This window comes from Chrysemys picta, chromosome 8 (genome assembly GCF_011386835.1).
Source record: "Chrysemys picta bellii isolate R12L10 chromosome 8, ASM1138683v2, whole genome shotgun sequence".
Classification (NCBI taxonomy): Eukaryota; Metazoa; Chordata; order Testudines; family Emydidae; genus Chrysemys; species Chrysemys picta.
Window position 1 is genome coordinate 54,506,362 of NC_088798.1, and position 24,281 is coordinate 54,530,642.

Genomic DNA, 24,281 nt, shown 5'->3' on the forward strand with positions numbered 1-24,281 from the left:
AGTTAATTCAGCCAGCTGTTATCTAACAGTAGCTCTTCAGCAAGTCACCTTTCTGCTGGGCATAGATGAGTCAGTTGAGAACTTCTCCGGCTGCTTCCCCAATCTGTTCGTTCTCACCCTGCATTTTGTGCTTTGTCGGCTCAGCCACATATTGAGTCAAGCAGGCGAGACCAGTAGAACTCTCCTATTTCCAGCTGCTTCCGCACCCCCGACTGAGGCACAGGGCTTCTCTACCTTCCAACCTGCAGAGAGTAATCCCTTTGCTGCAAAAGCCAGCATTGCGTGTGACACTTTACCATCGCTGGTCTTTGTAGTAATACAAGCTTGCTGAAAGAAGCTTGGTTAGAGACTGTTGGGTGTGGTATTAGGGCTGTGGGGATAATGCTCAAATCCTGCAGGTTGAAAGTGTGGGAGAGGATAAGAAAGATGCCTTCCTTCCTTCCCACCTCCAAGAGATGGGCATTTTTAATCTGAAACCTGCAAGATGAGTCCCTGGTTCCTAGGGTTACCATATCTCATAAATAAAAAAAGAGGACCCTCCACGGGCCATGGCCCCGCCCATTTCCCCACCCATAGCCCCGCCCCAACTCCGCCCCTTCCCCCACCCTAACTCCGCCCCCTCCTCCCTCCCACTCCCAGCCAGGGGGAAAGGGCTGCCCCAGTGCTACCAGCTTCACGGTTTGCCGGGCAGCCCCCAGACCCTGCGCCCCCGGCCGGCGCTTCCCCAGCGCAGCTGGAGCCCCAGCGCGCAGGGTCTGGAGGCTGCCCAGCAAACCGTGAAGCTGGTAGCGCTCGGGCTTTGGGCAGCCCCTATGCCTCCGGACCCTGCGCCCCCAGCCGGGCACTTCCCCTCCGGGGCTCCGGCGGCTCTGCGTAACTTACACTGTATAAGTTACACAGAGCCGAAGAGGAGCAGAGCCCCCGCAGCTGGAGGCTCTGCTCCTCTTAGGCTCTAAGAGCCGGGCTGCCCCAGCGCTACCGGCTTCGGGCAGCCCCCGTGCCTCCGGACCCTGCGCCGCCGGAGCCCGGGAGGGGAAGTGCCCGGCTGGGGGCGCAGGGTCCGGAGGCAGGGGGGCTGCCCGAAGCCGGTAGCTCTCGGGCAGCCCAGTTCTTAAACAGAGCCTCTGTGTCAGTTACACACAGCCCAGGGGGCTGGAGGCTTTGCTCCTCTTTGGCTCTGTGTAACTGACACTGGGTCAGTTACACAGAGCCCCGGGGGCTGGAGGCTCCAGCCGCCCCCGCTCTGTTTAAGAGCCGGGCTGCCCAAGCGCTACCGGCTTCGGGCAGCCCCCGTGCCTCCAGATCCTGCACCCCCAGCCGGGCACTTCCCGTCCCGGGCTCCGGCGGCGCAGGGTCTCCAGGCACGGGGCTGCCCGAAGCCGGTAGCTTTGGGGCAGCCCGGCTCTTAAACAGAGCCTCCAGCGGCTGGGGCTCTGTGTAACTGACACTGTGTCAGTTACACACAGCCCCGGCGGCTGGAGGCTCCAGCCGCCCCCGCTCTATTTAAGAGCCGGGCTGCCCGAGCGCTACCAGCTTCGGGCAGCCCCGTGCCTCCAGACCCTGCGCCGCCGCCGGAGCCCGGGAGGGGAAGTGCCCGGCTGGGGGCGCAGGATCTGGAGGCACGGGGCTGCCCAAAGCCGGTAGCGCTCGGGCAGCCCGGCTCTTAAACAGAGCGGGGGCGGCTGGAGCCTCCAGCCGCCGGGGCTGTGTGTAACTGACACAGTGTCAGTTACACAGAGCCCCAGCCGCTGGAGGCTCTGTTTAAGAGCCGGGCTGCCCGAGCGCTACTGGCTTCGGGCAGCCCCCTTGCCTCCAGACCCTGCGCCCCCAGCCGGGCACTTCCCCTCCCGGGCTCCGGCGGCGCAGGGTCTGGAGGCACGGGGCTGCCCGAAGCCGGTAGCGTTCAGGCAGCCCGGCTCTTAAACAGAGCCGCCATTTTCCCGGACATGTTCGGCTTTTTGGCAATTCCCCCCGGACGGGGGTTTGACTGCCGAAAAGCCGGACATGTCCGGGAAAAAGAGGACGTATGGTAACCCTACTGGTTCCCTTTACTCTAGAGATCCCCCATTTAGGCCTTGTCTATACAGAGAAAAAAATTGCACCAGTAACTACATCAATTTGTTTACAGTGTTGCAAAATTTCTTACCATACACAAGGCCTTAGGATCAAACCTGCTAAGGCAGGGGTAAGCAACCTATGGCACGTGAGCCGAAGGTGGCACGCGAGATGATTTTCAGTGGCACTCACACTGCCCGGGGGGGCTCTGCATTTTAATTTAATTTTAAATGAAGCTTCTTAAACATTTTAAAAACCTTATTTACTTTACATACAACAATAGTTTCGTTATATATTATAGACTTCTAGAAAGAGACCTTCTAAAAACATTAAAATGTGTTACCGGCACACGAAACCTTAAATCAGAGTGAATAAATGAAGAGTCGGCACAGCACTTCTGAAAGGTTGCCGACCCCTGTGCTAAGGTAAGGGCAGCTTCTGTCCCATGTGCTGCACAGGAAGTGAGCAGGATTTTCAGCCAATTGACTAACCCAATGAAGCAGCAGGCTAAGGAGAGTTTAGGGTCTACACATGGTTTCTAGTTCTCTCTAGTCCAGCTTTAACTTTAGTCCAGTCGTCCCCAGCAAAAGTTCAGCCCACACACCGATCCTCCAGTTCTACCCTCATTTCCAGGTTTAACAGTATTGGATGTTACCAGGTCTCCCTTTCCAATCCACCTCAGAGCAGCCCTGTCCCACACCTATTAAATACAGCCACAACCATTTTTGCCCTTTTCTTTTTTAAACACACTACACGTCCAAGCTCAGCCAACTTCACTCGGCCTCGAGTTCTATCCTGCTTGAGACATGCTAGTTTGTTAATCACTTTCTCAACATCTGTTTTCCTTTTTGAAAGAAAGGAAAAACCAGGGTGGCCATTTCAGCCCCTGCTACCACCCCCCACCTTTGAAACAAAGCCACTCAATTATTTCCCCAGGCCCTCTCCTAATCAGTTTCCTTTTTCGCTGCATTGTTCTCTGGCAGTGATTGGTTTAGGGTAGAATTTTGTATGAACATTTGATCCTTCCCAATACCAGTCCATGGTGTTTCCAGGACAGTTAAAGCTTTATGGGGTGTGAGGATGTGCAGTGGGCCTTGCTGGCAGCGATACTTTGGCCTTGACTGTTTCAGTCTGTGCAGGAAGCACAGAGGGAGGACAAGGCTGGTATGCTCCAGTGCAGTTATGAATAGACTACAGCAGGCACAGATAAGGATAAGAACTAGGCTCAGCCCTCTGCCCTGAATCGGTGTGCCCACTCCCTTGCCTCAAGAGCTCAGGTTGGAAGAGGGGCAGATTTGGCAGAGAATGAGCATGGCAGGAGAGATGGGTTTTAGTGAATCCCTCAGTATACGAGACCTGTAGCTATATGTGACCTTCAGATCTTATGCCTACTCTAAGGCAGGAATAATTTGGTGGCTGTACAGAGGTTCTGTCATTAATGAAGGGTCTTGTCTTCCTACACTCCCTCCTTGTCCCACTCAGGTTCTTTTGCCTTGCTTTTATATACCCAGATGGCACCTGCACTGCACAGGATAAAGCCCTCTAATGCCCTGTGATCCTGCTGCTTCTCTTCACTGAGCTAAGAGTCCTTGCCTGGAAAAACTGGCTCTTCCTTCCATTCATTTTTTGGAAATTCAAACACTCCCTTCATTGGATCATCTCCCCAGCTGCTGTTCTCATCGTGACACTTGCTGGTTTTCGTTCATCTCTATTGCTCTGGTTTGTACTCTCTGATGTGACCAGTGACAGCTTGCCGCTCTAAGGGTGCCAGGCTCCGGTCACACCATATTTGGCTTTGCCCCTTAAGTTTGTTCCATTGTCTTTTATACGGGGCCACCATCCCCCCAGAACTCGGTCTGTAGGAACTTAGGGCAGTTTGGTGCCTAAATCCCACTGAAAGTTTGGCACTTAGTGGGCTTTTGTGCCTTTGAAAAGCTTCCCCTTATTGTTCTTTGTGCCTTGGCCTGGTACTGGTTGCAACTTTACACTGAAGATCAGTTTTTTCCTCAGAAAGGGAGAGAGTCAGAGACTTCACTATTGCTATTGATTTTACCTGGAAGACGTTCAGGGTTTCATACTAGTGCCCATCACCATAGTATCCAAGGTAATACTTCTGCGTCCACCTACTTCTATAATCTCCCCTTCCACATTTCCAGTCAGTCCTCAGGTCCCAGGAATTAATTTTTTTCCTTTAAAAAAATATAAAGCAAGATTGCTTTCTTTCCTATCTGCCTAAGGCCTTACTGCTCTATTTACTCCTTCTATAAGCTTGTCTCCCGTGGTTTCAGAAATACCTGCGGTCTCTCCCAGTTCTGCAGCTTATTTTTTGTTGCCACCTCCGACTTGCGCCTTCGCAGCTGTCCATCCTGTCTGTCCACTGGCTCCTTCAGTTCCTTCTTCTTTAGCCACGTCTTTGTCTGACTTTCAGCACATCTATTTACCCATTTGAGGAGCTTAACGGTGCTCTTAGGCACTGTTCGGTTCGTGGGGTGTGACATTGTTTATAAACTTATCCACAGCGAAAAAAGCGTCTCCCTGTAATTTTATCTTCTAGTGAATGAAGAGTGGTTGGAAGGCCAGTGCAAGGGGAAGGTGGGCATTTTCCCCCGAGCTTTTGTTCAAAAAAGTGATGCCGAAAACCCTGAAATCTAATTCCACAGAAGCCTGAGGACCCCAGGACATGCAACAGTAGCGTTTAAGATGTCTCCTCTCATTAACCACTGTATACAGAAATGTTACCCTCGTGTGTAAGAAAAGCTTTAATTTTCTTTGTTTCACCTTTTGGTTTGCCCCAGCTCTTATTTAAACATGTCCCAGTTAGCACCTTGTTTATGAACCATCTCCCAGCACCGAGACCAGCTACTCAGGCCTGCCTGAACAGTTGTGCTTTTAGACCACTTGAGAAGCGGCCGCTCTCCCCACATTTATTCTGCCTCTGGCAAGAATCAAGAAACCGCTTCTCAAAGAGGGCAGTACTGTTCTATTTATGGCACTGCCAGCAAGAATGGAAAAGGAGCTGGCAGTCAGGAGAGAAGGATCAGGACAGGTTAATCCTGCCTCATCATTAGTCACCTGACTGCTAGCCTCCACAACCCTACCTCTCCCTTTCCCCCTTCCAACATGACTGTCTCTTTTTCTGCTCCCATCATTCAGTAAAATGGCTCTTCTTTCAGTGCTTCACCTTCACTGACTAGTAGCCAGGATTTCTCAAAACCCTTAAGAAGGCACCTTTTCTCATATCAGAGCTACTATCCCATCTGGTAGCACAGCAGCTATGGATAAAGTTACTGTCAAGTCTCTGCACTGACATTTACTCTATTGGGTGTCCTACACTTATCAGACAATTTCCCCATTCTAAGTACTAACATGTATGTTCTGGAAAGTCCCCACACTCGTACCAGTAGAAATATTGATATTTGTTTTCAAGTGAATGTATTGTTCTTGAAAGATGTCTGAAAACAGAAACATGAAAGATCCCACATCACTACAGTGCTGGCTTGCCTACACTGCCCCACTAATGTGCCTCAAACCTGACAAAGGTACTAGCCTCAGACAAGGCAATTCAGTTTCCAAAGCTCATTTAAGAATTGGCCCCACATTGTTACTATGACAAGAACAGTACTATCAAGGATGGCGTCGACACTTGTGCCACTAGGACTTGAACTGAGACCAAACATCTATCGGGAGTAAGGACATGGTCACTGCCATCCTGATGTGTATATGGACAAATGGCCTGTGGACAAAAAGCTCTACATGTATCAATCCCCTACCATCCCAAACTTTATTGATTCACATACCACCTTCAAAAGACACTGTTAAAAGTACCACATGCAAATTTCTCTTTTTCTGCACATTTATTTTAGACCTTATTAGGCTCAACTGAAGTATTTACAAACTCAGTAAAATAAGTGGTGAATTAGGCTGATGGAGATCTTCCTGGGGAAGTCAGAGAAAGGAGTTTGGCTGTGGGAGTGTGGGCGTTAGGTTAGAGGACAGGAGATTTACAATTGGTCAGGAATTTTTTTACAAAACCTTTTCCCACCCCCCACCCCACCCAATAGGAAAATGCCACTTTGTTGAAACCAAAACTTTCTACAGGAATGTACCAGAGTTTTGACAAAACCGTCATCAGGGAAGGTCTCAGGTCCAGGATGGAATTTCTGCTCAAAACCAGAGAGACACCCCCCTCCCCTCACACACACTAGAACAGCCAGGTGGTTTGGGCATTCACCTGGATGTGGGCGATCCAGTGAATATCTAATTATTTATACAATAGCGCCAACAGGAGAGACACCCAACCCAGCATTCAAACCAGGAACCTAAACCTGGGTCTCACCCATCCCAGGTGAGTGCCCTGGCCACCATGTTATTGGCTGTTTTGGGGTGGGCTCTCTTGCTCAGTTTTACACACACTTCAAAAGAACTCAGTTCCACCAGGATGCAGAATGGGGAAGTTTCAAAATGGTAAAAAGGTTCACATGGGGGGAAAACCATTTCCTTCCCAGCTCTAATGGTGTTAGACTGAGGATACAGGTTCTGGCTGGAGTGTAGACGGGCTATGGGAGTGAGAACGTGAGAGAGAGTATGTCAAAGAGCAGGGAGGCACAGAGGGGTGGGGGAGTCTTAGCTGGACATCCAGAGCTTTAACTGGACACCAAGAAGCTTCAGCCAGTTTACCCTTACTCCAAGGCTTTTGGTTCCCAGTTCCACTTTGGTTCTCTCTGAGCCAGGGAACTGCCAGTCTCACTGCAACCCCAGCCTCACAGGAGTTTTACACACAAAAGTCTCCTCCTAACCTGGGCCCATAACTCACATCATCTTCTTCATTAACACTTTCTGGGGTGTAAGGGATTTTCCAACCCACCAGTCTCCCTTTCTGGTCCCCATCCTAGGGAGCCTCTCTCCTGACTTCATGCTCTCCTGTAATTCTCCTTCTGGGAGTCACTTAACAGCCGTGTTTTATGTTAAGGTGGCGGCTACTTGCTTAACACCTGACCCCATTCCCGCAACTAGTCTGTGGCTCCCTTGGATTCCTCTTTCCTTAAAGGGGCCATCTCCTTGAAAAGGGGTCAGTTGGGATCCCTTAAAAAGGAACAGCCCACCCTGTTACAGCCTCACGTATCACCAGTGATGCACATACCACAGTTTGGGAACCCCAGCCCTAAATATTTCCATCAGCCCTCAGGATTAAAGTTTAACTCATTCTCTGGGCTCTGGCAGTCTGACATAATCAGCCTTCCAAGTGAAAGCTTTGCCAGGAACTCCCTATACATAATTTTCAGTTCAGTGTTCATAGCCCCTGTGCTATGTTTGCCTTTTGGCTCACCCATCCTGAGTCCAATCAGAATCTCTCTGACTCACTTAATCTTTCAATCCCACATGAATATTATATTCCTTAGTATGAACAAAAAGAGAATCTAAATAACTTCCATTCAGTTAAACAGGAAATAAATGCTACTCACACCTGGATGGAGAGAACATGGTTTAATTAAAGGCAAAGCTGATTTCAGCAGCTGCAGGTCTTGCACAGACAGACGAAAAACACAAAAAAGCTTACAACACAAACCAGTTTCTGTTGGGAATCCCCGAGCCCTACGTAACTCCGACACCGGAGGGTGGGATGGGGAATCCCGGCCCAAGATTCAGAAAACATTCCAAACACCAGATTCTCATGCAGAAATGGGACTCTGTGGCTGGGACTCTGGCACGGCTGGGCGTGAGATGGTGAATCTGGTTAGCTTGTCTAGGGTGCAAGAGTCAGTGACAGTTCAAGCACTGGAATGTTGCAGCTGCCTGGGTGCACAGCTCAAAATACACAAACTGGGAGGGCTGAAGAGAAGCACGGAAGGTTTCGGTTTGTATTCACCACCACTAGGATGGGAGCTTCACTCTTTAGAGCTTTCAAAGAAAATCTTTCTTAGAATTGCAACAGAGAACAGTAATGTTGCTAGTGCAGGGGGCAAGGGGGAGCCAGTCACACCCTATGAAGGGCACTAAGCTCGAATCTTCCCTTTTTGTATTAATTGGGGCTGCCCAGACTCCAGTGTCACTGAGGCTCCTGCATGTGCTTTGCTCTGCAGCTGTATCTCAGCTCAGCGATTCTGAATCATCACACACAAAATGCCCCTCTGGCTAGCATCGCAAATGGACATTTAGCTTGTTTCCATAACTTCCCTGGGAAACGAACAGAAATGCTGTCCTTTTTTCTATGAGATTTCCAGTCTTCCTTTTCCCCTAATAAATAGCAAATAAAATGCTGTATTTCCCTTTCTGCGCCTTTTCAGAAGTGAACGGCGCTATGTTTTCTTCTGTGTGTGGGTTAAACGCGTCTGTGATGCCTGGAATTTGACTCTGGAACTGGAGGTTTGGGGCTCAGCTGCGTGCGAGTCTGGAGTTGATGTATACCTATGGGGCTGTGTACACACCATACTGCCCAGCTGACTGTCTTCTTTACCCCATCGTGCTGGACCCATTACTTGTTTGTGAGATGTTGACATCGGGAATAAAACTACGAGTATCCAGCAACAAGGGGAGGGTGGGGGTAGAAAGAAAAAAACAAAACAAAAAACCACTGAAAGCTTCTACCTACCTACCTACTAAAAGGAGTCAGGCTGTGAACGCACAGACTAGTCTGCCCTTTGTGAGGCTGGTCACTATGCTATAGTAAAATGTATAGGAATCAGAAACATTAATTTAAAACCCCGTAGCAGTTACTTGCTTGCACTGCAATGCCCACTGCGTCCGCAATTGTAGCTTGAACACCTACAGAAAGGGCATTTTACGCTGGAGTCTCTAACCCACACAAGGGGTGGCCAGAGCCTTTGAGTGAAAGATGAAGTGGTGTCAAGTGCCAGACTCTCCTTCATGAAACTCCTTCACTAGCCCAGGAGATAGATCCCCACCCTGTCACCACCCACCTCTGACCGGAGCAGTGACTGGGGCTTTCATTGCTACACACTGACTACAAAGCACATTGTGTATGGAAGAATTCAGTGTGATCTTACTACTGAGATAGTAATAATAATAAAGATGTTTAGGAATAATTTCAACTACATTCTCAGTCAGCAAAGCAATCATTAATGGATTCCTATTTTATCTCCCCAAAGAGAGGAAAAGGATTGAGAAGTTCTCATTGGCTTCTCCCATCTGCCCTTCATTCTCAGCTTTTACTTCCCATGTGGCTCGGGACATGCACGATGGAGAAGGTGAGAGGCGGTGATATCAGGTTACTGAGTGAGACAAACAGCAGTTCCTCTCTCCCTCCAGAGGGCCGGGGGGATGGGAGAGTTCCTGATGTTTTTTGTTGCACTGCAGACATTTCGTGCACACTCAGTGGGTTGGTGGAGCACTTACGCCCTCCTGACAGCAAGGAACAGAAGAGAGGGCTGCCACCTGCACAGGACTGTGTGGGCGAGTCCTGCAGACCCAACATGCCATGGTTTATGGAGCCTTCCTTTGCAAGAATTGCCACCTCATTCTCAGTGTGGTGGATTCATGGGGCCTTGTCCACGTTGCTGCTTCTGCTTCTGCTGCATTAACAGTTGCTCCAGGGCTGACGGTCCAGGATGCATCATGGAACTGGACCAGATGGACTAAAGAAATAAAAAAGCAAGGGTCAAGCATTAGTATCTGGTTGAGGGGCCCCTTCTCTTACACATTTCCCAGACTGACAAGTCTCCCATTTTCTCCTGCCTCCCCCTCAGTATTTATACCATGCTCTTCACGGGAATGGATGCTTTTGTAAGTGGCAGGATCACAGATTAGTTACTAAAAGGACCCTTCCTCTTAACACTCCTCCTTTCTTCCTGTATGCCCGTAAAACAAGTCAACGTGAACAGAAATTCCCATTGCCTTAAAACTCATCCCTGACTAATAAGTAATGGAAATGCAGAATAATTTTTTTTTAAATAGACACAGATATGGTAAATCAGACATAACGTTTGGGTTTCTTCTAGTTCAGCCAGTCTATTGCTGGTCTATATGACATTTTAAAGTGAGGGGAGAGATTTCTACAGTGTGAGTGAACTGACACCTACAGTGACGTCTTCCAGCACTGGACATGCCTAACACGTTGTCTGCATTAGTGGGTTTTGCAGCAGGAAACCTTCAGCTCATAGTACTAAGGCCTGGTCTACACTAAAAAGTTAAGTCGACCCAGCTACATTGCTCAAGGGTGTGAAAAATCCACACCCTCTGAACAACACAGTTAAGCCGATCTAATCCCCCGTTTAGACAGTACTAGGTCTATGGAAGAATTCTTCTATCAGCCTAGCTGCTGTCTCTCGGGGAGGTGGATTACCTATGCCAATAGGAGAACCCTCCCATCGGCGTAGGTAGTGTCTACACTGAAGCGCTATGGTAATGTAGCTGCAGTGCTGCAGCTGTGTTGCTGTACCGTTTCAGGTGTAGACAAGCACTACATTAACAGTCTGGTGCTTGGAACACTTGACACGTATCCTGCATTAAGTCTCATCACCCAGATCTCCCCATGTCATAAATACATTTAGGAAACAGGGAAATTACACAACAAAACTAAAACCTATTTTCTCCTCTTCAAGTTCAATATACCTTCAGGCTCTCCATGAGCACAGCGGAGGAATCCTCCATAGCAGGGCCATGGGCTGCCCAGGTGCCGCTGGGAGTGCTGGTCTGGTGCCAGCTGCTCTCCGAGGAGGAAGATGTTGCTGGGAGATAGTCCAGCCCAAATCCTCCCATTGCTAAAGCAAACAGAGACTGGTTAAAAGTGTATGCCACAAAAAAGCATTGCAAAGCATCAGACTAACTTGGGGAGTATTTGCCCCAGGACTGGAACCTAGCACTCACCTGGTTTATCTGTTTTCCAACGGTCTGCAATCCTCCTGTCCCTGTTGTCTGGCGTTCCAATAGGTCCAAAGTTGGAGAATGGAACAGAATTGTGGTTATGAGTTGGAGGGGAGCTTGGCAAACTGCTTGGGTTGGAGGAGTGAGGAGACTGGCTGGCTGGTGTTGAATGATCTGTTGAACAATATAAATCAAGACAGAGTAAAAGAAATGTCAAAAAATTGGTAAGGGTTTTCTGCACATCTGAGAATGTTAAACTCTGCTGCAATATCTGCAGTCACAAGGCTTTTCTCTGAGCCAGGGTCAGTTTATTCCCTATTATATTAACTTCAGGATTTGGAAATCTGCCAACTATAATGTGAATATGCCACACCACAGTAGTAGAATAATTTTAGTTTAATTGCCAACTGAACAAAACATTTGTGTGCTTACTTGAGAACACTGGAAATCTCCTAGCAAGATATTTGTGCAGGGATTTCTCCAAATTTATTTCAAATACATTTTGGGTGCAATTTTCAGTGTTGAAACCCAGTTCACAATCTGAAATGTGCCTATTTTGTAGTTTGACCAAAGCCATTGTTTTATGCAAAAATGATTTTCTTTCTCCACTGTCTCGATCATTTTGCAAAGAGTCTGGCATTAAGTAATGAATCATCAAATTCAGAAAGTCTGACTGGTACAGAAATCTGCAATAGTCTGAAAGGAATTCAGACTTGTACTAAATACCAAGCAAGAGGTGTTGAGGAAGTGTGGAATATTAGCAGATCTACCTGGTAGAGGAGATGTTACCTAAGGATAGATGAGAGGCCTATAATATAGGGTAGCAGGAGGCCACTTAAATGATGAGGCGAGATGATAGAATGCAGAATGGAGGATCTTGCCATAAGTCCTACTGGAAGAGACCACTCTGCAATTGCATCTTTTTAGACTGAGAAAAACTTCTACCCTCACATCTCATCTAGCACCCACCACCTCTGTTCTGCTGCACAAACTAAAGTCTTCTGCAGCTGCTGCCATTTGGAAGAGCGTTCCCATCTCCTGGCTTCAGCTTGCCATCTTCTGAAATAATTTTTTTCTCTCCCTTGCCTATGCCTCTTGATTTACCTCTCCTTTCTACTCTAACTGTATTACTATAGTATGGTCTTTAAAAGGTGACCTGTAAAGGAAAAATGTGTGAGTGCATTTTTCTGCCTCTTTGTGATGTATTAAAGTAGCACTCCACCCTATTTCCTTTATTTTTGAAACATCAGGACCATGAAATCTAGTCTTCCCTGATTTGTCTGAAGGACTTCTTGGAGGACTAGAACGGAAGCAGCGGGTGTGTCTGAATCATTAGAGCTTTTCTCCCAAATGCTGGTCAGGAATTAGTTAAATAAGTATTAATAAAATAGCTTGAAAAATGGACTACAATTTCTTGCCCCACTCAGTTGCTCAGGTTTTACTCTCTCTTTTAATGTCAGAACCCTGTAATTCTCTGGCATTTATAGTCTTCCATCAAAAAACAGGATACAAAAGACAACAAAGACAGCAAGCAGTAAGAGACTTTGAAAAAGACTTTCAGGCCTTCTTTATATACTATAAAGAAGCAAATAGAAATTTTTCATTTGCAGGTCACATTTAACAGATAATACAATATATATCATAATAGGTAGAGAAATAGCTTCTGTGCAGCCTTCTGAACTACTGTGCAGGAAATAAGTCATATCAAGATTATTACCTGAGCTTGCTGGAAGGGATGGAGACCAGGGCGTCCCTTCAAAGAGCGAATATAGTGATGTCTCCTGATGGGCCATTGAGGGAGTGACCTCTGCTTTTGTGCTGGTATTCAGGTTTTTCCCATATACCTCATTGAACATGCTGCTGTTTGGATATCTTTCCTGCAATATTAAATAGAGTTTAATCTGAGTAACAGACTTATTTGAAACATTAAGGCTGTAAAAAGAACTTGTGGTGTGGGTTAAAACACTTCATGAACTCCATGTTTATTCCCCCTTACCCCATCTCCTTTATAATCATTTTACTTATATAAACTCCTATCACTTCCTGAATCATCTCCCCAGGTGTACCACAAAATCCTAACTAGGTCAGTGGACCGTGCTCACAGTCCTTAGTGGGAAACATGCAAGCAACAGATGATGAAAAGAAGGAAAGATATACACACTAAGAGTCAAGCCTGGGGCCTTACATAGGCAAGACTCCCAGTGAAGTCAACGGGAGTTTTGACTGTTGGTCTGCAGAATCAGGCCCTAAGAGGAGACAAAGAAGGAACAAACAAATGAGACAAGGGGACCAGACAGTGTCTAGTAGGTTAGAATGGAAAGACCCAAAAAACATCTACCTGTAAGGAATAAAATTACAGCTGGGAATTCCTTTCCAGCTTGTGTACATTTTTGGAACTAGTGTAACCACCCTGATTCCATAATATAACCAGAGCTGAATGGAAGTTTCCAATACTGAAGGGCTAAGAGTTCTTGGTGTTTACATACCTGGTTTAGGGAGAAGCCAGTGAGGGACAGGAAAGAAGATGACTGAGACATCAACTCCGATGGTTTTTCTAATAGGGACTTCTTCAGAGATCAAAAGGGAAAGATGTCATTAGATGTTTATTGTATTTGTGAAAGACAGAAAGCACATTATGCCACATTAAGGACAAGTTGTTTAATCACCAGAATACTTTAAAGCAAGTTGTTTATCAAAAATATTTTACAAGTTATTTTCCAACATTGGGATGAAGCAAATATTGATACATGCAGAAGAGTGTCACAAACCCATCACATTAACTGAAATCCACTTAATGCCTCAGCACCAGCAACTACACCAAGTTTGAGGTAAAATCTCAACCAAACTCATTTTATGATTTATCATGCTGGATTAGGCCACTGGTTTATCAAGTCTGGTGTCTTGCTTTTGGCCTTTGTCAGTAACTGATACTTCAGAGGAACTCTGGCCAATGGGAGCTGTTCGGGCAGTGCCTGCAGAGAGGGGCACTGCGCAGAGACCCCCTGCCCTGCCCCGCCTCCCCGCCCAGGACTGCGCTGGCCGCGTTCAGAAGCAGTGTGGGGCTGGGGCTGCCCAAGGTAAGTGCCGCTCCCTTCAATGGGCAGGTTATGAATGGCTCTGCAGCATTAAGACCAGGAGTAGAATGAGTACAGCAGGCCCAGCTATGCTGGACCAGCATTTCTCTTCCACTTCCCAACCTGCAACCTCCTGGAGCCAGCCCCCATATCCCTTCCTGCACCCCTGCCCCAGCCCTGTGCCCTGTACCCACTCCTGCACCCCAGACCCCCTCCTGCATCCAAACTCCCTCCCAGAGCTTACACCCCTCCTGCACCCCAACCCTCTGCCCCAGGCTCTGCCCCCTCCCACAGAGAACCCCTCGGCCGCAGCCCAGAGCCTGCACCCCCTCCCGAATCCCAACCCTGTGAAAGTGAGTGAGAGTGGGGGAGAGCAAGCAATGGAGAGAGGGAGGATGGAGTGAGTGCGGCGGGGCAGACCCTGGGTTGCCCTTAAATTCAAAAAGTGATCTTGGGCATAAAAAGGTTGGAGACTACTGCTCTATGTATTTAAGTTTATTATAAAGCAGTTTAGCAGCTAGAAACAAGGAGAGTCAGTACAATGCCAGCAGTCACCCTCCACAGACAGCAGGGAATCTCTTGTCATTTTTAACTTTTCATCCCTCAACTGAGTCCCCACTAGTTTTTCTCCCTTCTGCTCTATGTAACCGCTAGCGTTGAGGAGTTAGCAATAATGCACCTCAAACCAGCACGAGGCGTTTTGGCATGATGTGCCTGTTTGGAATGGAGAATGAATGTGAATCAATTTTCAGGAAGTTGGCTCTATCCACATAATATAAACATTTATGTGCCGGTGAGCAGCCAGTGCCACGGAGTTCAGGATGACTATGTAAGTCACAAATGAATTGTGTGTGATAAAGTTAAAATTAAAATTGGTGCATCACTCAATACCTTGTTAAGTTCATAATATCTCAGTATGGTTGTCCATTATATTTTTTGTTATATTTAAAATAAAATCCTCTGGATTACACTGCAGCCTGCACTGTAGTCCTTCCCTAGAATTTAGGCCTTTGTATCAGGAACATCTTTGTGTTTGATCCTGTCAGCTGACCAGGAATTCCCCTGTCAGTTTTTATAGTAAGCAGATGCTAGCTTATTGGGTTTTGCCAGGGTGACAACTTGATACTTTGAAAATGTTTTAGAATTCAAATACCAAACATGGCAATTCCACACCACTTAACTGGTACATGAACTAAGCTGGCCTCCTTCCACTTCTTAGCAAAGATTAGTTTGAATACGGGGGGGATAAAAGCTTTAAGAAGGGGGGAATTTGTTTTATATTTGTGCTGCTGGTTGTTCAGAACTGTGTGAAGACTTTGTTTCTTTGATTTATTGTGTTATGTATGAATTAGAGGCTCCCAATGCATTCAGAAGTGCCTCTTAATTTTAAAAATCTAAGTATTACTAAGAGTTCATTATTGTTACAAGATATTCTACAGGGCATTTAACTAGTCAATTGTAACTTTAAATTACAATTGCCATAATAAAATATGAAATAATGCTTTTTAATTGATATTCTGTTACCAATTCACAACCTTCAGCAGTTTTCAATGGTTCCCCCGGTCAATGTCAAGTAAGAAGGCTCTAGTATGCTATTAAAACATAACATTCAAGATTTCCCACATTGCCAAACCTTATTGTAATCTACAAGACTGAAAGTTAACCTTATATTCTTTATCCACATACTTCCAATTATTTTCTAAAAAGTATTTTCTTCCTTCTGTGATCCTTTTGCATTTTTAAAGGATTAGTTTTTTCATATGATGTAACATATAGAAGGGATGAAAACAATGATTTTACATATGGATAAAATAGAACCTTGTGAGTAACCAAGCCTATTCCACTGTGGAAAGCAGAATTTTATAGATGCTGCATCAATGTTTTGCCTGTGGACTTAACACTTTTAACCAAAGCAATTATTTTAAATTCTGAACAAGCCAAGAGTCCAGGAACTGGATCAATAGCTATTCTATTCTTTATAAATTTCCTCCTCAATTATCCTGAGCTAATGAGCCATTAGCTTGTTTAAACTCCCAGGCAGAGACTAACTCAACAAGGGAAAACAAAATTTCACACATCTTACAACTTCACAGGAAAGAGATGCCAGAATTAGAGTGAGAAGCAGCAGAATTAAGTCAAATACATACAAAGAGGCTTCGTCCAGGAAGAGAGGCGAGAGGCCCCAGCAGAGCTGGGTAAAGATCAGGAGGATTAGAGAAAATCAGCTCTTCCTCCTCCTCCAAGGCAGCCAGACTCTTTAACAGGTCCGGAGGAAGCAGAGGGGAGCTCTTGGGGTCCTAGTGACAGAAAGGAGCACAGTCAGAAGCAGCAGAGGAGGGGAAAAGAAAAAAGCAAGGATAGGAGCGAGTAGGGAAGCCACAGAAAGAGAAGAGAAGCCGTAATAACCATAAATAAGGCAAGACATAATAGTGTCCAGAAGAGAGGAATATTATAAAGTTAAAAAGGCAGCATGCAAATGAAGCACAAGACCATAAAGGACCGCGCAACATAAGGAGAGAAACAAGGAAGAGGAGATGGAAAGAGAATGCTGAACTGATAACAAAACTAATATCTTGTCCTTATGCGTATTCAGCAGAATGATGCAGTTTTACATTAAGTTGAAGTTTTCAGTCAGAGACTGGTAACTAATTTAGAGAATGTCCTTCCTGTTATATTAGTGACCTACAGACTAATGGATTCATTCCACATTTTGTAAGGCAAGGAAAACCCGGATCTGAAGTTTGGTTTTCTGATAAGAAAAATCACCATATTTTTTCTATAGCCAATCTCTGTTTTTGTTTTTAAGTTATAAGCAAATTACATTTCTGTTTTGGTTATTTTTGTATGGTAAAGTTTAGTTTTCATGAGAAAAACATTTCTACTTCTAATGGCCCTTACTCTTATGGTCCACAAGTGAAGGCACCATCGGGCAAAAGGAGGTTTCCCTACCTGGGAAAGGGGGAGGGGACAGAATTAGTCATCTCACATTGTGTGTGTAATCATTAAATCAGCCACAGGTGGGTTGCGTGGCATAGTCTCTGCTCATGCTTCAAGCAGCCAAATTAAAAGTTGCAGCATGGATGAGATCCATGGTTGGGGGTGAGACCAGGACACTGGCATTGTCCCATCTAAAAACACAACCTGACATTAGGCATGAGGCAGTTTCCTGGTCACTGTCTAGCTCTTCTCCTTCAAGGAACTGAACTGACCTCTTAAACCTCAGTACACTCACCCAAGTACACCTGACCCCAGGTTAAAAATGGAAACCAGGTTTCTGCCTCAATTTCCTTGTAAGCAATACCAAAAAGTATTTGCACCCCAGACTTCTCTTCTGGAGAACTAAGAACAGAAATTAACCACAATATTTGTAACAGCAATATGAGGCACAACTGGATGAGCAGAAGCAAAGGATGAGTCTGGCAAAGCAATGGACCAGGCAAGCAGGTCACCCATTTCTGTTTGGTGGAGTTTAAAAGGAAACTGAAGCAGGAGGCTAATTTTTAATTTCCAGCCTAGGTTGGATGTGTTGGTGAATCAATGCACCGAAGATATCAAGTGCAGGTTAGCAGCTTGTTTAGAAGGCAGTAATTCAATTTCAATTGTTTGAAAAGGTTTTTTGATCTTTGCTCCTAGACAATAGGATCTCTCTCAACCTAGCCTATCACTAACAGGGTCTCTTGCAGGAGGGAGGGGAGCCTGTCACCAAAATCAGAATGTGGCATGCATTCTCCATTTGCTGTCAAGCAGCAAATTCTTGCTTTAGTGCAGAGGTTAATGTCACTTCTACACTGAGTGCAACTGACAGTAGCCTGAACCAACAGTTTCCCCAAGAATATGCTCCCATATAATTAGACCAACTGAGTGGCAAATCCAGTACTGGTGGCTGGAATCTCAAGTGAACCACTCTCCAGAAGGCAGTACAATATGGTATTATCCCTGTTGGGGGGTGGGCCAGAAACAGGCCCACACTTAGGCATTTCTTGCTAGAGGATATGGCCAAAAATTGGAGTTGCACATTTAGGGACATCAGAGTCTTGCGGATGATCTTCACCACTAACAAAATAGTATGTTTACCTCAAAAGCCATCCTGGGCACAGTGTCCTGGTCTGGGCGGAAGACTCCTTGTGGTCGTTTCCCCCTGCGATCCATGCTAGCCTGCTGTGCCATCACTACCCTATTATCAGCCATGCCATAGGAGGAGTCCCAGTAAAATTCTGGCATCTTGACTTCTGAGGGGTTGTGGTTATATGGCTCCATGGGGAAAGGCTTCATTTTTTTCTCCAGAGGCTGCTGCTGCATCACAGGAGGCTGTAATGACTGTTCAAACAGTTTTAGGGGGTCCTGGGCCTGAAGATAATAGGGCTGCTTTACAGGCATGATCTTTCCCAATGGGCCTTGGACTTGAGGAGGATTCCAGAGATGCTTTGATGAGTCTGCCTGCGGATACTAAAAGAGATGCACACTTTCACCATGAGGCATAAACAATGGAATATTACCATAAAGGTTAACTGAACGACTCTCTGTTCTATTCAGACGTTCATTCCTGGTGGCCATGCCCGCTGGTAGATTACAGATTCTCCTTTTATAAATCCCAGAGCGTGTTTCTCTCAGTTCTTATTCACCAAAGTTCAGAATTTCAGTGAGCACTCACTTCACACTCCCTACTCAAGCTCTGAGGTAACACCTGGGAAATGTCATCCTCATTTCAATTTGCAGACTTCACAGACCTCCAACCGAGGTGCTGACTCAGACCTCCAACTGAGGTGCCTTGGGTGGGGGTGGAGTCTCTCTCAGCTACAGATTTCAGACGGAGCAATGTTCAAAAGGAGATTTCTCAAGTGCTGATTATAACTAATGGATGGCAAGGAACCAATGTTGTGATGCATTTAACTAAAAAGGATAGGAGGGAATAGTTATGGGGAAAGATCCAGGGCCAGCCTCCTTAGTTAGGCAGGAAACCACCAGGCTGTCTAGAAAAGCCTAAAGCAGAAACATCTAGTCGAAAAGATCACCTTTTAGCCATCTGCAGAAGAGAGAATACATTGTCTGCCATACGAAACATTTCAGACCTCAATAGCTAGCTTTAATTATAGAGCCAATAGTCCACAGCACCAAGCTATACCCTCCTGCACACTTTGGCCATACTATACTGGCCAAAATTTTCAAAATAGGAGCTTAAAGTCCATAGTCCTAAATCCATATTTAAGCGCCTAAAGGCAGGATTTTCAAAAGGATCTAAGTGACTTCTGGGCACAAGTCCTATTGACGTCACTGGGACCTGTGCTCCTATTTTTAAAAATATTGGCCACTGCATCCTTCCCTTTCATGGATGCTTGAAGAATTTTATAGTTCTTATGTTTTAAGTTTACCTGCTGGAATCCAGAGTGGTGTGGTGGGCTCTTCCTTAGGGCCTGCACAGCTTTTGTAGGGGACTGTTGTTGCTGGGCCAGAGCTTGGACCTGTAATTGGCTTGCAGACTGTGCTGTTGCCTGAGCTGGTAAGGATGTAAGGGGTTGCTGGGAAGGTGGTGCTGTCTGTTGAGGTCCCTGGTTCATTGGCCCTGGTCCAGAGGGCCGCTGCTGGCTGTAAGGAATGTGGGACTGTTTCCCACCTTGCACCTGGTTTCCTGCAGAGGAGTGAGCTGTAGGCTGAAGAAAGGTTCCTGGAACAGAAACACCACCTGGGAAGGTGTAACCTGAGCTCATGGAGAAAGCCACAGGAGGAGGTATAACGTATGCTGGAGGTGGGAACCCTAGAAAACATAAAAACACACCTTTAACCATTAGGAAGCCACAAATCTTAAGCAATGAAGGATATGCATCATGGTTTTCTATTTTCCGTGTTTCAGTCATAAAGACTGTAAATATGAGCTGTAATTCCACATTTGTGAGACTTTGTCATTTGGGGGAAATACATTCTCACACACTCAAAAATCAGGGGAAGGGGTTTGATATTTTAGAGGGAAGTTCTATTTCTGAATTTTTTTTAGCTACCCTTTTAGTTAGTGGTTATGGTCAACTGGAGAGACCCCCTGAAATTTTTCCACACTAAAATTAACCTATTTGTTTCTACTTTTTCTCCAACTCTTTTGCCTTCACCATCCTGAGATTTTCAATCTACTACTCTCAGGGCACTCCTCCATCCCACATTCTGTCTGATACTGAATCACTGCAATGCTAGAGGGAGGACTGGCAACCTATCAAGATGCACCCCACGCCCAGGTAGTCTCCAGTCCCTGACTTAATTTATCCAAAGAGTAAAGTGGGTACAGAACTAAGTCCTCCTTTCAGCAAGACTAAGGCTATGTCTACAGTTTATGCCAGCATAATTTATGTCGCTCAAGGGGGTGAACAAACCACCCCCGAGCGACAAATTACACTGGCATAAGTACTCATGTGCACAGCGCTATGTCAGCAGGAGAGCTTCTCCCACTGACATAGCTTCTGCCACTTTCAGAGGTGATTTTATTACACTACCAGGAGAGCTCTCTCCTGTCAGCATAGTGTCTTCACCATGCATGCTGCAGCCGCACAGTTGCATCGGTGCAGCTGCACTACTGTGCATGTAGACATGGCCTAACTCTTCTTTTCTTGCAGTCCATATTGTTGCAGTTTGGGGCGGAAGACAAGGGACTGAAGCTGCTCCTCCCAACCCAGATTTTCAGTTGAGTTTAGTGTAAGAAATGATGGTCCTCTTTCTCCATTCCCACTTTTGGTCAATTGCTACTTGGAATAGCTGCAGCACCACTTGGGGAAGGTGGGCTCTGCAAGTGCTCCATGGGCAAGCAGCATGGAGAAAATAAACATGATAGTGGCACTTAAAGCTGCAAGATCCCTCTGTTTATGTGGATAAACCAAAACCCTGAGAAACAGCAGCAGCAAATCATAAGATATATTGTCTAAATATGTTTAAACACAAATATTAACACCACACCTTCTTCAGTGGAAACTTGGCTGTAAAGCAGATAAAATATAAAAGATCAGCTATGCAGTTATGAGAGTATTGTATACAGAGACAAGATGGGTGAGGTAATATCTTTTATTGAACCAACTTCTATTGGTGAAAGAGCTTTCGAGCTTACACAGAGTTCTTCTCCAGGTCTGGGAAAGACACTCAAGGTGTCACGGCTACATATAAGGTGGAACAGCTTGTTTAGCATAAGGAGTTAACATGTTGTAAGTGACTATTCAAGATGAAGTGGGCAGTTAATACTTCTGCAGTCTCAGGACAAAGGAGGGTTACTGGGTTATAGATTGTTGTAATGAGCCATAAATCCAGTGCTTTTATTGAGTCCATGATTGTTAGTGTCTAACAAAGTTATAAATCTAAGCTCCTAGGCTCATCTTTTGAATACTTCACTGCTAAGTGAAGCATCTTTGCTTAAAATCCCGTTTTATTCAGTTTGTCATATTATAAGTAAATACAAGAGCAGACTACAGCAGTTTCATGTTATAAAGTTAGACGCTTGTCCTTCAACAGCAAAACCTAAGTGATGTACTATATTTGCATATAAACCATACAGACATCATGGCACGGAACATAATTCCAAAATATAAGGAACCCTATTTATCTCACTTTTCAATTCAACTACAAGCTCTGGTTATTATGCTTAAGTCAGGTCCATAACCTGAAATGATAATTTTACTAAAACTGTTGCTGCCTTGAGGGATGCTTCAATATATCTTTCATCACATGAATTTCTATGCAGTTAGTAGTAAGCGCTGCTTCAGATGAGAATCAGCTGATTTACCTGGCCGACTGGGAAGAGGAGGGAAGGCTCCTGGGTGATGAATGGGGATGAACTGGGAGTTGCTTGCCTGGCTTGGAGTCTGAGTTACTGGTGTTTTCCTGGCTTCGGACACCGGAGTTTTCCTCATCTCAGTCTGAGATTTTACCTATATCAAAAGAAATCACATAAAAATAGTTACAGAATTTTTGTCAGCCATCCACATCATCTCAGTTCTGAAATGGAAGGCCCAGATTGAGATATATTCACTCTGTCCAGATAGTCAGAGGGGAAGAATGGTCCAAGTAGTTAGGGCATGAGGACTTGGGAGATCCATAAGCTTCCTGTGCAACCTTCTGCAAGTCACTTAGCCTGTCTGTGCCTCAGTTCCCAGTTTGTAAAATGGGGACAGTAGTACTTCCCTACTTCACAGTGTATAAGAACAAATGCAGTCTGGAAAAGAAGCTGCAGCAAGATTTCTCCCAATGTATTGCTCCATCCTAAATTATGCAGTATATATGCAAGGCCCTATATTTTATGCAGCTCATTTGACCCAAATTATTTAAAAAGGTCCCTCGAGTGGTCCCTCGGTGCAAGCCTCCCTACCCGAACACCAGTTCTTTTCCAGTCTCTACTCAGCCCCATCCAGCACAGTATCATGTGTTATTGGATATTAATTTCAATTCTATGCTGCCCCCACATTTTCAGGTTGTGACATTGCACTCTATATGATTTTATGAAAATATGCTAATGAGTGTGAATATACTGTAACTGGAATATGCTTCATGCAAAAGGTCTCTTGTAAGGTATCATTACAAAACTTATAATCTACTGAGTGTGTTCATCCTATTTGTATGTATGTATCATTATTGTATCTGAAACTAGAAATATAACTCTGAGGGCCTATTGTAATTATGCAAAGTGTGGGCTATTAATGGTGGTTTGGAATCTTGATGGCTCCCATCAACTAGGACAATTGACTGTGGATGGCTCTGTTTGTAGGCAGGCCTTCCTGTGAGTCAGGCTGAGAGGAATGAGGGCTTGAAGTCTTACAGTGACATGTGATCATGTCACCTGAACTGGACTCCATCTTTAACCAGGTGCTTTTCCATTTAGAAGGAGGGGTGGGAACCCAGAGAGGGACAAAGGATTCCTGCCTTACACAAAAGATATATAAGGGGGTGGAACAGAACAAAGGGGGCAGCAATCATGAGAAATCCCCTAGCTACCACCTGAGCTGGAACAAGGGCAGTACCAGGGGAAAGGATTGTGCCCAGACTAGGAAGGCGTCCAAGAAAGAAGGCGTGTGAAAGAAACTTATTGAAACATCTCTGAGGGTGAGATTTTATCTGTATTCAGTTTTCTTACTATACTAGGCTTAGACTTGCGTGTTTTATTTTACTTTGCTTGGTAATTCACTTTGTTCTGTCTGTTATTACTTGGAACCACTTAAATCCTACTTTTTGTATTTAATAAAATCACTTTTTACTTATTAATTAACCCACAGTATGTATTAATACTGGGGGGGGGGGGAAGGACACGCAAACAGCTGTGAATCTCTATTAGTGTTATAGAGGGCCAACAATTTATGAAAACAGATTTATTTGGGGTTTGGACACCATTGGGAGCTGGGCATCTGAGTGTTGGAGACAGGAACACTTCTTAAGCGGTTTTCAGTTAAGCCTGCGACTTTTGTGGGACATGTTTCAGACCTGGGTCTGTGTTTGTAGAAGGTTAGCATGTCTGACTCAAACAAGACAGGGTTCTGGAGTCCCAAACTGGTAGGGAAAACAGGCTCAGAGGTAGTCTCGACAAATCGGGTGGCAGTTCCCAAGGGGGTTTCTGTGATCCAACCCCATCACATGGGTAGTCAAAGGTTTTGTACTGCATGATGAACATTTCGATTTGGGGAAACAATTATGTAGCAGATTCAAAGAATTATGTAAGAATCTAAGGGACTGAATAACTACTTTATACACACAGAGCCTTGAGTATGTGTGATGTGCATTAAAATGCACACTACAACGTCTAGCCACTCACTTCCTCATTCTCATGCAATACAAAGTTACTTAGGCCTTGGCTACACTTACCCGCTAGTTCGGCGGCTGGCAATCGAACTTCTGGGTTCGACTTATCGCGTCTAGTCTGGACGCGATAAGTCGAACCCGGAAGTGCTCGCCGTCGACTGCGGTACCCCAGCTCGGCGAGAGGAGTACCGCGGAGTCGACGGGGGAGCCTGCCTGCCGAGTGTGGACCAAGGTAAGTTCGAACTAAGGTACTTCGAACTTCAGCTACGTTATTCACGTAGCTGAAGTTGCGTACCTTAGTTCGAATTAGGGGGGTAGTGTAGACCTGGCCTTAGTTTCCAGTGCTACACAGTACAGGCATAGAGGTAAGAGTCATTCAGAAGTCATAAGGCTGTAACACAAGGGCCTACAGGTCACAAGCCTGTATGACAATAAGCTTTGCATAACTAAGGCCTAGGCATAAAGTGTTGATGTACGTAGTTACCGGGTAAGTGGTCTTTAATCGACAGTTTGACCTTAAGTCACAAGGTAAGTATTACAGTAAATGAGAGTGGTACATGATGGGAAAAAGCGAAGTGA

The 24,281-nt window shown here is 45.6% G+C and overlaps 2 protein-coding genes across 9 annotated transcripts in view; one reads left to right on the forward strand and one right to left on the reverse strand.

Moving 5' to 3' along the window:
* Positions 1 to 7,952, forward strand: part of NCF2 (neutrophil cytosolic factor 2) — a 29,417-nt gene extending 21,465 nt beyond the window's left edge. For 2 of the 3 annotated variants that reach the window (XM_005290738.4, XM_005290737.4), the window contains one exon: positions 4,610 to 7,952. In XM_005290738.4, coding sequence (XP_005290795.1) covers positions 4,610 to 4,707 — 98 coding nt within the window. In that variant the 3' untranslated portion in view covers positions 4,708 to 7,952. Of the gene's footprint in view, positions 1 to 2,356; positions 2,481 to 4,609 lie in introns of all 3 variants that reach the window. The other variant, XR_010589773.1, reaches the window with a different exon arrangement.
* Positions 7,525 to 24,281, reverse strand: part of SMG7 (SMG7 nonsense mediated mRNA decay factor) — a 104,152-nt gene continuing 87,395 nt past the window's right edge. For 5 of the 6 annotated variants that reach the window (XM_005290732.5, XM_042851292.2, XM_005290734.5 and 2 more), the window contains 9 exons: positions 21,700 to 21,844; positions 19,319 to 19,701; positions 18,024 to 18,395; positions 16,097 to 16,246; positions 13,362 to 13,442; positions 12,593 to 12,752; positions 10,879 to 11,049; positions 10,624 to 10,772; positions 7,525 to 9,647 (listed from right to left, as the gene is read on the reverse strand). In XM_005290732.5, coding sequence (XP_005290789.1) covers positions 9,534 to 9,647; positions 10,624 to 10,772; positions 10,879 to 11,049; positions 12,593 to 12,752; positions 13,362 to 13,442; positions 16,097 to 16,246; positions 18,024 to 18,395; positions 19,319 to 19,701; positions 21,700 to 21,844 — 1,725 coding nt within the window. In that variant the 3' untranslated portion in view covers positions 7,525 to 9,533. The remainder of the gene's footprint in view (positions 9,648 to 10,623; positions 10,773 to 10,878; positions 11,050 to 12,592; positions 12,753 to 13,361; positions 13,443 to 16,096; positions 16,247 to 18,023; positions 18,396 to 19,318; positions 19,702 to 21,699; positions 21,845 to 24,281) is intronic. The other variant, XM_042851293.2, reaches the window with a different exon arrangement.